General features: G+C 40.3%; 1 protein-coding gene across 5 annotated transcripts in view; it reads left to right on the forward strand.

Moving 5' to 3' along the window:
* Pde4d (phosphodiesterase 4D) overlaps positions 1–12,527 on the forward strand; it is a 1,511,116-nt gene that overhangs the window by 819,283 nt on the left and 679,306 nt on the right. The window contains exon 1 of one of the 5 annotated variants that reach the window (XM_031359972.1): positions 232–872. The exons of the other annotated variants lie outside the window; for them this stretch is intronic. Coding sequence (XP_031215832.1) covers positions 607–872 — 266 coding nt within the window. The 5' untranslated portion in view covers positions 232–606. Of the gene's footprint in view, positions 1–231; positions 873–12,527 lie in introns of those variants that run through there. 5 annotated transcript variants of the gene reach the window in all.

The raw sequence follows: 12,527 nt of genomic DNA on the forward strand, positions 1-12,527 counted from the left end.
GAGAGAGAGAGAGAGAGAGAGAGAGAGAGAGAGAGAGAGAGAGAAAGCAATTTTCTTTTATGAATGTAGATCATAGGGAGATAAATAGCCCCTGCCTCCCTGAGAGGAAGGTCAAGTTCCAAGTTTTTCTTTCCTTTACATTCAGGAATAAGCAAATGGCTGGCCAAACAGAAGAGTAGCAGGCATCTGATGGTTAAGCCCTCCCCCCAGGACTTTTTATGTACATAAGCAGAAGTCACTGGAGCAGCTGCGCCGCATTAGTTCCAACAGTTTAACAGGCTGCTCTGCAGGCTGACAAAAGCCTAGCTAGCACGGTGGCTTCCCTCCATGTTCCCGTGCCTCCCGAGCTCGTCAAGTGATCTTTGGCTGGGGCTGGGGGAGGAGGGTGACGTTGAGCAGGCTTCGGCGGGGGAGTGTGCTCGCCTGGTCTACACCCAGCAGCCTGCACCGAGAGACTGAGGCAGGGGCGGAATGAACTAACAGCAGCTGGATCCGACCTGTTTCCCTGGACATTCCTCAGACTCCGGATCAAGGGACTCACTGGAAACAGGCCAGGCAACCACGTTGCCCTGGATTGTGGCCAACTGTACAAAGTTGACCAGGAAAATGGCTCAGCAGACGACAAGCCCGGACACCCTTACAGTCCCTGAAGTGGATAATCCGCATGTTCCAAACCCATGGCTCAATGAGGATCTCGTGAAATCCCTGCGGGAAAACCTGTTGCAGCACGAAAAGTCAAAGACAGCGAGGAAATCCGTTTCTCCCAAGCTATCCCCGGTGATTTCTCCCAGGAATTCCCCCAGGCTCCTGCGCAGGATGCTTCTAAGTAGCAACATCCCCAAGCAGCGCCGCTTCACAGTGGCACATACATGGTAAGGTCTGCACCGATCCCTGAAATGTTAGCCATACCGGTTCAGTGATATTTTGCTCCTCCTGCAGCTTTGGGGGTGGGGAGGAAGATCATCATTCCACTCCTGTGATTTATCGGAAGTAATCTACCTCCATAGTATGTCCCACCAATGCCTAAGTCAGAGCAGGAATCTTAGAGATAGGTAATAGGAGTGGTTGAGGTGGGTGGTTCTAAGAGCTTAGTCTCTATTGCAAGTTCCTACAAGAAAATTGGATTCCAGATGTCCAAAAGGAATGTAGGTTTGCTCCCATACCTAAGTAGTGGCAGTTTCTTTGATTTCTTATGCTAATATCCCTGCCAGGTTCTTCTAACTGGCTTACCAGAGAGGACTAGTACAGAGGGAAGGGTCCTCAGACTTAGCTGTCTCCGGAGTGATACCCATGCAAACAGGGATGCTCACAGAGTAGTGTGTACAGATGAGCCTCCCCCCGCGCCCCCCCCCCCCGCCAAACTACCTCCAGCTTTATTGTGTTCATAATTTTCATCGTGCCTTTTCAGGGACTTGGAAAGGGATTAGGAAGTCTGAAGGAAGTGGCAGGCACCCCCTGGTACTCTGGTCTTGTTTTGGGAATTTGAATGCTTTGAATGTTTTACGTTTATATTTTCTTTACGAATATTTTATCGTCTTTATAATGGGTGAGGTTATTTTATGCACTTGCTTCCATGTTTTTTTTTTTTTTCTTTTCTGGAGGACTTTCAATATTTTCCTGCTCTTGAAAATATCAAATATTGAACGGGAGCCATTGAGTGGCTTCTGTGGAGTTTCTGCCTAAGAATAGGCAGTTTGAAGTCTTGTATGTGCAGGTCCCTGTTCTGAGGTCTGCGGTACAGGGCTAGTTAACTTTAGCCGCTGCTTGGCATTGTATATACACTATGTCTACATTTTGATAAAAATGAATGTAAAGTATGGTATATTTTACATAACAAGAGAAAGGGAGAGTGTGAGATGGGGAACTCACTCTTATTATTTCTACAGAGTTTTCTTGCCTAGTGTATCTGAGTTGAAAAAACAAAGCAAACAGAAAGAAGACACAAGGAAGAATGCAGTCAGAAGTGAAGGGAATCCAGACCTGAGTGGCATGCTTGTACTCAGTGATACACTAATATAACACATGAGAGTCAGTGACAGCACAAAGACATACGTCCAACCCCAGAGGGTTAATTTTAAATAGCTAAACATCTGACTGAGTAAGGGACTCTATTGTCTTCTAGATGTTTAATTAGATGGCAAAGACTCAGTTCCATGGCACATAGTAGTCATATAAGGGATAAGGCAAATGCCGGATTTTTCAGTGTTAACTTTTTGTATCTGGAAAACGATGAGTTCCTCTGAGGAAAATGTCATTGGACAATTTGTCAACAACAAGCCACGGATGAGAGAGAGGCAGGACAAAAACACTGTACGATGCTGGGAAGGAAGGGGTTAGCTCAAGACAGGGCACTAAGGGCCAGGCAGGAAAGCTAGTTAAAGGTCACATAGAAACAGGACCAGCCTTTGGGTATCCTCTGTCTGCTTTAGAATTCTATTCCCTAAGATTGTCTGTGTTGCTGACAGGGTAGGCCTCACTCAGCACTTGATCTCAGACTGTGTGAAGCAGCCTAGAGTTCATCTGAAGGTTATTTGAGCTCTTTGGACATGTTGGGTATAAGGAAGGCAGGAAATCCCATGAAAACAGGCTTTCTTCTGAAATCCACTGTGCTTCCTTTTCTGGTGCTGTTTGGAAAAACTCCAAGCACATGGTTTCTACTAGCATTGCTTGCTGGCCTATCCGCTCTCAGCCAGATCAGGTGGCATTTGAAAAGCCAGGGAAATGGGAAAGATATACATGCTATTGATCCTTAATTAACTTAGGAGGAAAGAGTTTCCCTCAGGAACTGAAAGCATCCTGGAGGGAGTTGGAAATAGCATCTCAATGTTTCATTTTGTTTCAGTGAGCCCAAGGCTTTCATACATGCCACAGGTGTCTTCCGACAACCATGCCATCTGAGCTCCAGGATTTGCACTAAGCACAAGGCAGAATTTCTTTTCAACTATTCATTCATAATTTTATTTATGAGCACAAGTTGTTTAAGCATACTCTATAGCACTTTAAAGGTACAACTCAGAGTGTACTGCATGCACATACAAATGCAATTGGTATCTAACTGTACTCAGACCTCCTACTTCCTAATGCTTTGTATGGTCCTGCCTCAGAATGTTGGCCCCGACTGGTGGTATCCTGTCCACTTAATGCATGTATAAATAGTATGCACTTAGTTTGGATGTTTATATCTTATGTGTAATGGTTATGAAGTTGAGCAAGAGTTATTTCTTGGTTCTAAGTAATTTACATTGTAGTTGGAAAAAAAATACCATTGGAAGGCATCTGTTTCTGTTGTAGAGCTTGTTGCTCTATAAAACCTCCTCCCAGTCTCAATTCATTGACTCAGTGTGTAGCATTTACTTCCTTCAGCTTTTTTGATTCTGTAAAGGCCAGCTTGCTTTAAAGTGCTTAAGGGACATGGGGTCCTACCATCTTGTGGTTCTCTTTTTCAAAACAGAATTCAGCCAGTGCTGAATAAGGATAAAGAACATGAAGGATGGCAGGGGTGAGTGCTTACAATGCAAGTCCAGAAGCACACAGATCACAGAGGCTTGTTTGCCCTAGAACTCAGCTCTGCACCCACATCTAATTTCAAAAGAGGCTGGGACAGGTGTCTCAGCTCTGCTCCCAGAACAAGGTCAGATAAATGTGGTGGTTATGAACAGCTATGGTTATAATATGTTAATGATGACCTGGATCACTCCCTATACCATAGTTGAAATTCTGAGAGTACTAAATTTTGGTTTTTGTAAACCACTGAAGTAAGGATCATATCAAAACAATACTTTTGTTTGGTTGGTTTGTTGAGTGAAAAGACCTTGACCAGAAGTAGCCTTTAGTGGTGAGTTTGGTCTACACTGCTTTATGTTCCTGGGTGGGTCTTGAGCTTCCAACCACACACTCAGAGAATCTTTGGATTCATGAATGGAAACACACACACACACACACACACACACACACACACACACACACACCAGTTAATTTTAAAATGCTTGAGCTAAACCTTAAGGCTGGGTACTCCTAAACCTCACCCTGCTACCTCAGGCCCAATGGGGACATGGCCAAAGGCCACTTACTTGAAATTTCACACTGATGCTTGTTTCTATTTCCTGCAGCTCCAATATCCATCCATCTCCCATAGCTTCCTGCTGATCCTCCTCTCTCTCTGCATCCCAGCCTGCCCAACTCTAAGGGCCCCACACTGTCTCCCTTTGCCCAGTCATTGGCCACTGACATCTTTACTGATCAACCAAAAACCAATTGGGAACAAGGACCCAGTTAGTATTTGGACACATAGAGTCCTGACTGAATCAAAACATTAGAACCAATCTCCAACAGTAGCCCTTCCTTATACCTGTCAACCACCAGTGTAGGATGCCTTCAGCCTCAATGTTTGTTGTCTGGGTTTTTTTTCTTTCTTTTTTCTTTTTTACTTTACATATTCTACACAAGAGCCTTCAATTAACCCACCAAAGAGCCAGGGTTCTGTTCTACTCATTTTAGAACATCCATACTTCATGTCATGACTGGCCAATGGTGAATTCTCAATAAACATCTCATAGGTAGAGCCACTGATCAACATTTTAATCCACTTGTACCTTTTTAAAGGACTCCTCTTTAGTTCCCTAAGCACTCCATTTTCATCTGTTTCCTGTGTTTACCAAGCACATCTTCATTCTGAAACTTGATTTGCTTTTCCTGGTCCATTTAAAGTGCAGCTTACACAGTTGAGTCAATGCCCGGGCACTGTGAGACTTAAACAGACAGCAGCTCAGCTGTTAGAAACCAGACTGCTAAAGCATCCTTGCAGTTAGTTTTCGACAACCTGGTTAGCATATACTTCAATCTCTCTTTTCCCCAATTTCTCAGGTATAGCACCTAGAGTTCTGGTTTTCTCTAGGATAATTATGTGTAAATCAGAGTGTATTTCATGGGGGTAGATGCTTAGTAAGCATCACTACTATTATTTTTATTTTCATGTACTAAATCCTACTCACAGCTTTGGTCTACATGAACATTTAGAATGATGTTTATATTTCTAGATTGTTAACTTGTCACTTGTTTGTCAATAGATTGAATTAAATTTGTCTGAAGATTTAGTGAGTGAAAATAATTTATTTTTTAAAGGAGTAAGAGTAATTTATTTTTTTAAACTATGGGAGAGGAGACAAAGAAGAGAAGTATTGCTGAGGATGGATGCCCCTCTCTGTCCCACCCCCTTTCACACATCTCTCAAGTCTTTGCTCTCAGAGAAACCTCTTAACCAAGAGTAATCTTGCCCTCTTCAGATTTCTGTAGCACAGTTTACTTTTCCCACTCTCTCAACGGCTGCTGGTAATAATCATATCTCAAAGCATCAGTGGCAATTTCCTGGACTGCCTGTGTGTGAGGGCTACAACTTTCACACATCCGTGCTTGCCACTACTGTTTTACAGATTGAACTTATTATATAATATATTCTGCTCCATGACTGTTCCTAGGATTCTGATGTCATCTTAGTAGGGAGTTTCCTATGATGTCATCAGGAATGCCACATCTGTGGAATCCCCGATAAAGAACTAAACATCCAGTGTCAGTTTATTTCTGAGTAACCAGTCAGGAAATTGTTTTCATATTTTTGGTTTTTTTTCTCACTCAGTTTTAGCACATTTTCCTTAGGTTAGGCCCAAGTAGGACCCTTGAAGGAAAAGAACTGTTGATTTCTGTACTGAGGATGTTAGAAGTCAGTGTTAGTCATGATTAAATTACAAAACCTGTGCTCTTTCTTTTTCAATTTCTGTAATTTTTTTTCTTCTTCTTTTGAGACAGGATCACACTATGTAACCAAGTCTTGCCTAGAACTCATTGCCTAGCCCAGTTTGGGCTAGAACTCGCAGTCTTTCTCATTCTACTCCCTTGAGTACTAGGGTTAAAGGCTTGCCCAACCATGTCCTGCTCATTTCTCATTCTGTTAAGATGATGCTTAGTACTAATTATGCCCACTTTTACGTTATAACATTTTCATATGCATGAAGCAGAAACCCAAATATCCACCACTCAGAGTTTTTAAATGTCATCACTTCATCAGTATTTGCATACAGACTCCCTACCTCACAGGGCTAAGGACAACATCCAGAATCCCCTGCATATGTAGCTCTCAAGCTGTTTCTTAAATGTATAAATGGAGAAAAACTAAATAAAGTTTTTCTAAGACAAATAATGTGATGGAAATTTTCCTTCCCAGTTGAGGACTAGATGGTGTATTCTGTATACCACACACCACACACACACACACACACACACACACACACACACACACCCCAAGTGAAAGGAGATGCTATAGAGTGCACAGCAGTGACATTAGAGCAAATGCCTTACCTTTATAAGTTCCATGTATGCACATGTGCCTTTAATTAAAACATGTTCAAAGGAAGAAATACTTAAACAGCTTTAAGTAATGAAGCACATTAGCATTAGGATTTGACTCACTGACATGCCTCTTTCAAAGGCTTTTGTCAAACACTGAAGCTTTTTAAGGCATAGATGATACAGCCATATTTATTTATTCATATAGTTTCTTCATTAGGTATATAATTACTCATGATTAAACGTGACTACTTACTTCTTGGTCATCGTTTGTTCAGTAACTGAACTTGTTTCTAGAGTGAGATAGATATTATGAATCCTATTCAAGTCACAAGAGAGGGAAGAAATTGTCTGCTATAAAGGAAATGCCCTTCCTTTTAGAGTGTGGAGACTAGACACACATAAGTAGGGTTTGAAAGCTATTACTTACTGACTGGTTTTGAGGACTGTGGACTCTTTCTTTTTCTACCTTAGCTCTCCGGCTCCTGCTCTCTTCTCCCCACCTTTCATCTCCCACACCCCAACATATCGAGAGACTAGCATGATTGTTGCTCTCCTTGCACGTAGGAGCTTGTGTGAGGACTTCAGGTGAAGAGTGATGCTAGTCTGGGATGTCTAGGAAAAACCATGGAGGGAGCATATTAAGCACTTTGGCCATGTTTGATGCAACCATGTTTGAAGTGGCAGACAGCTCAGAAGTCACCTGTGGTCCTGCTGTTTTGTTAGTGTCTTTCAGTTGAAAGTGTCTTTAGCTTTTGAAGTGAACATGAAAGATGTTATTAGCGTTCATTAAAACCGGAAGACTTCAGAAGGACACTTCTCTTGTAGGACACAGTAAGTGACCCAGAATATTTGCTACATTACAAAAATCAAAGGATGACAATTATTTATTGAGAGAGAAAATAAGGACCAATGGAGCCAGCTCTTATGACTCCTGTGTACTTCCTGTGACCATAGATGTTTATCTTAATGGAGAAGCCTGTTTTTAGCAGTTGAAGCTGTTGAGGCTCATGATGAATATGCTACGCAACAGAAGCATGGTCTTGAAAACACAGAGGAAACGTTGAATGAATGAGAAGAAACTTTTTAAAAAGTTGAACCTCAAAGATCGTTTGAATAACATAAATTATAGGTTTACTATTCTTAATTTATTCTTTGCAAATAAAAGAAAAAGTCTAGTTCCTGTGACTTCAGGTGACTAGATGAAAGTGTTGACACTTTGTAGATTTTTTTCTTACGTAAAAAGCTATCCACATTTTTTCCTATAGTAGCTGCCTCAGGAAGAAGCAAATCTATCATCAGGAAAGAAGAGCTGGGGTTTTTACAAACTGCTTTACTTTTGGGAAGGAATTCATGTTTTTCAAGCCATGGCTGACTTCGTATAGTGGAAGCTAAACATTTCCAGGCTTGCTGGCCACTTGATGACCTTAGTCATTCAACCTCTAGAGTAATAGGTTCCCTAATTCAAAAGTCTTATTGCTACAAAGATACTTGATATTTACAAGGTGAAAAACAAACAAACAAGCCACTAAAATCTGTAAATTGATAACAAACTATATTTTAAAATATTAAAAGCAAGTCCCATGGCCAGTGGCTATATACAGGCATGGTACCCTGAGTTCTGTCCCAGAAATCCATGTCAAAGTAGTTTTGTGACCCCCACACTCTTGCTATGGCTTGTCCATTCACATTAGATGCTAAGGCATAGGAAAACATCACAAAACCACACTTATTCAGCTATATACACCAATGAAATCACAGGGGAAACAGGCTGAGTCCAGGTCTTCCTGCCTCTTCACCATTTACTTCTCCTAGTATTACCACTCTTCAGACTGTCAAATTACATTTACATTTATTTCCTTTCCCTATATGTATACTGAGACTATTGGAGAGGTAAAGATTTGATAGGATGATAGTGAGTTAATATAAAGGTATCTGACTTTGTTATATATGTGGTTTGTAGGAAAGTTGTTATCCTTTATTTCTGGAAGGAAAAAAAAATCCCAAACAAAAAAACAAATGTGTGTAGCTGGAAGGAAGAAGGACTCCAGGATCAATGGGGGACCTTCTGATTCACAGTGGTTTTTAAATAGCAGCAGCTTAAACACAATGACAATCAGAATAATTTTATTTTGAATGATTCAGAGAAAAGGGCACAAAAAGCTTACGGTCTGAGGAGAAAGATCAAGTCAGAAATCTATTAAGGTTTGGTTCCCTAGTTCCCGAAGAGCCAGCTGGGAAGGATGGTCCACAGACTTAAGTTACTAAGCAACAGAGCTGCAAACTGCTTGGTAACCAGATCTGCCCTGACTCACAGTTTGACTGCATGTGACTGGGTGGCCAGAAAGGAAGGCTAAGGCCCATCCTACCTCCCAATCGTTCCTTCCATCTCCCTGCCTTACTACCAAATCCTCCTGTTACAGAGCATCCTTCGATATCAAACTTTTTTTTTTTAACTAAAAATACCTCTTAGTCCAGAAACAAATATTGTTTTTCTTTAACATGTTTTCGTATAAGATTGTTGTTCATTGGTTTAGTGTAAGTGAAATGTAAGCTTTATTGAGAAGAAAGGAAGTAAATAGATTTGGGCTGTTGGCAGACCTTGGGTTTTCATGAGCAAATGTAGACAGGGCCACAGCTCCTTTCTTTTACCTGCTTAGGGTTTCCTTGAATTCTCAGATACACTGTGGTGTCATTTATCTAATTTCCCCATGACTTCTGCTATACCTCTGAGCATGGTTTATATAGCTGGGTGGATCCTGAAAGGTTGAACAGCATGCATTAGTCTTTTCATCCATTGTGAAAAATAGATACTACCTATTGGTGGTCCATAAATATTTGTGGTTTGAGCAATTGAAGACCAGACAGGCCATTGCTGCCCCTCTTACACCGAATATCCCAAGGGATCCACACTCTAAGCCTAGAAGGCTTGACGATTATTGTATTAGATTTCCATAGTGGAAAAAAGTTTCAGTCTCAATGATTAACCATTCCTATGGACTTTGTCACTTAGAGTGTGAGTGCACTCACAGTTTATATGTATCTATATCAGTATAGTTTGTCGTCAGTAAACAGGAACAAACCCACAAATGACAGTGTCATAATAACTGGTCAAGCGTGTGCATATTAATATTTTGTTCATCTTTTGAGAAGAATTCTTGCCTGTCATATTCCTAAAAAACTAACCCTACATAAATATATTTATGAATCTTGGGGAATTACTTAATAACTAGCTGGTTAAGCTCTGATGACTAATCCTTATCTCTCAGAATTTGTACCAGTTAAATTATACACCAAGATCTAATGTTATAAAAGAAATGCCAAGCTTTTGAGGAGGAATTTGAAGAAGCAGCCTCCATGTTTTCTTTTTTAGGATGACAATCTGGAGACATTTGAACTGGCAGCTACTGAGCCCACTTCTAAAGCTGATTCCATGATAACTAAAATCAAATAATGAACTACATTTTAAGAGGTTTATCGTAGGAATATGATTTTAACATAAACATTTTGCCCATTGGTCAATATATATTCATTTTAAACCAACAAATTTCCTTTCTATTGCCTTCATGAAATAGCCCTGAAATCAAATTAGCTATTATTAGAACAAAGTAGCTTCCTCTTTATATAATTATTTTTCAGGGCATTTTTTTCATTTTCATACATACCTTATTTTATATTGATGTTTATAGTGGTAAGGATATATAGTGGACCTAAAGGCAGTTCCTGTCTGACTACAAGGTTGTGTACTTTATTTCTCCTTTTTTCCTCCTTTTAATTTACAATATTTGTTTTACTTTCCCTTATTCTACTCCATGGTGTTTTTTACTTTTTTTTATTTTATTATTTTTTTTTTATTTTTATGGCCTTCTCTTGAGTGAGTGCCAAATAGAACAGCCTATGATTTATGAGTTGTAATAACTAAAACATATATGAATTAGAGGCTGATGACGCACAAGGCAGGCTTCTATGGCTCTTTTCTGAATAGTCACATTAATAAACCCTCTTACTAATAACAATGACAATGACACTGATGGCCATGACCAGTCTTGTGAGCATGGCTTAAGACTCATCTATGTTTGCATTTAATATTGTAGCAGATTCACATTCTTGCCTAAACATTCTTATGTTTGAAAAATGAAGCTTTTGCATCGCTGCTGTAAACTAGAAACACTGTATCATACATTTATATAATTAAAAAAAAGCACGTTATGAAAAACAAAATAGATTCGTGGTTTAGTAAACAGTAGGAAAGAGTGGTCTGTTCTCTCTGTAAAGTGGCATTTAGGGAGTAATATAGACGTATGAAAAACCAGTTGGTTCCTTCTCCTTAAAGCAACAAGAATAACTGAAAAGGATTTGGAAAGGAAATAGCCTTCCTATTATTACTTAATTTCCTCTTTTAAAATTCAATTATCCACATCAACCTTGCCTCAACCTATCCTGGTCTGACTCAAGTCCAATTAAGGTACAAATCTAGTGACCCTGCACCATTAATACTTTCAGTCTGAGAAAAGGGGCCTGGTAGGGTCTCTTCAGGGCTTAATCACTTCATTGCAAGTGAACACATTGAACTTGGACTGGGTGATTCTGTGTCTTCCACTATAGCCTAGCATTGGAACTCTGCTTCTCAATTTTGTAATGATTAATTTCCAACCTGGGCTTTGCATAGAGAGTAAGAAGCATAGACCAGTCCCATGAGGAGCTCTATGCTAACATCAGCCTTCCCCATTCTACAGACAAAGGCACACGTGAATGCCCTTAAACGTTGAGATCTCCAAGCAAAGCAGTAAGACATGGAATGGGGAGTAAACGTTTTCAGTCACTCTATAAACTTGTGGAGACCTTATTTCCAGAACATAGTATTCACAGACTTGCTGGAGCTATCTACTTTTCATGGCCAGGATAAATGGAAAGCTAGTGGCCCCCTGTTCAGAAAGAATGTTAAAAATGTCTTGCTGGCAACATCAGAATATTCACCTGAAAATGAGATCCTTTGCAACTCTGTTGGTCATGCTTCTGAGGCATCCTTACACACACAGTAAGGCTGAAGCATGGTCCCAAAGCCAAATATTAAGATCTACAGCAGCAGCTAAAGTCAACTTTAAAAAAAGGAAACTCCTCTATTGGGGACCCTGTGCTCAGTCTGATGGTTGGCTATGAGCATCTGCCTCTGTGTTTGTAAGGCTCTGGTAGGGCCTCTCAGGAGATAGCCATTTCAAGCTCCTTTCAGAATATACTTCTCGGCATCCACAATAGTGTCTGGGTTTGATAAATGTTTATGAGAAGTTAGAGAAAGGACTGAAGGAGTTGAAAGGGTTTGTAACTTCATAGGAAGAACAATAAATATCAACCAACTAGAACCCCCAGAACTCCCAGGGACTAAGTCATCAACCAAGGAGTACACATGGCTCCAGCTGTACATGTAGCAGAAGATGGCCTTGTCAGGCATCATTGGGAGGAGAGGTCCTTGATCCTATGAAGGCTTGATAGATGCCCCAGTGTAGGGGAATTGAGTACAGGGAAGTGGGAGTGGGTGGGTGGTAGAGGAACACCCTCATAGAAGCAGGGAGAGGGAGGATGGAATAGGGGGTTTCCAGGAGCAGGGGGGGGCAGGGAAGGACCAGGAAAGGGGATATTTGAAATGTAAATAAAGAAAATGTCCAATAAAAATTTTTAAAAAATAAAAATAAAAAAAGAAACTGTCTTAGAGTAACATCTAGATTCACTACTTGCTTCCCTTTCATAGTGAGGATAATGTTATATATCTAAGTTAAGACAATCAAGGCTGCAAGGAAAGTCAACAGTGTATCAGCTATCTAAGATCAAATAGAGACATTACCTACCATTCACCTTAAGGGGTGGAAATGAGCAATTGTGTATATATGTAGATTAGAAAGAAACTTTGCCTTGACATTTAAAATCATTTATTGCTATACCAATATCAGCCATGGCAATATATCATGGCAGACAACATCTGGTGTCTGTAACCAGGAATCCTTTGTAAAGCTATCTTATTTAACAGGTCAAATGTTTCTGTCAGAGATCTTTTCAACCTCTGTTGGCTTCATCTCCAGCACCTAATATTGTAATGGCCCCAATGCTCTCTGACTGTATTTACTGATGCTTTCTATGTCATAAACATGTGACCTCTGACCCAGCAAACTTTCAGGTAATTTAACAAACTATGA

The sequence above is a fragment of the Mastomys coucha genome, unplaced genomic scaffold, assembly GCF_008632895.1.
Source record: "Mastomys coucha isolate ucsf_1 unplaced genomic scaffold, UCSF_Mcou_1 pScaffold8, whole genome shotgun sequence".
NCBI classification, from domain to species: Eukaryota; Metazoa; Chordata; class Mammalia; order Rodentia; family Muridae; genus Mastomys; species Mastomys coucha.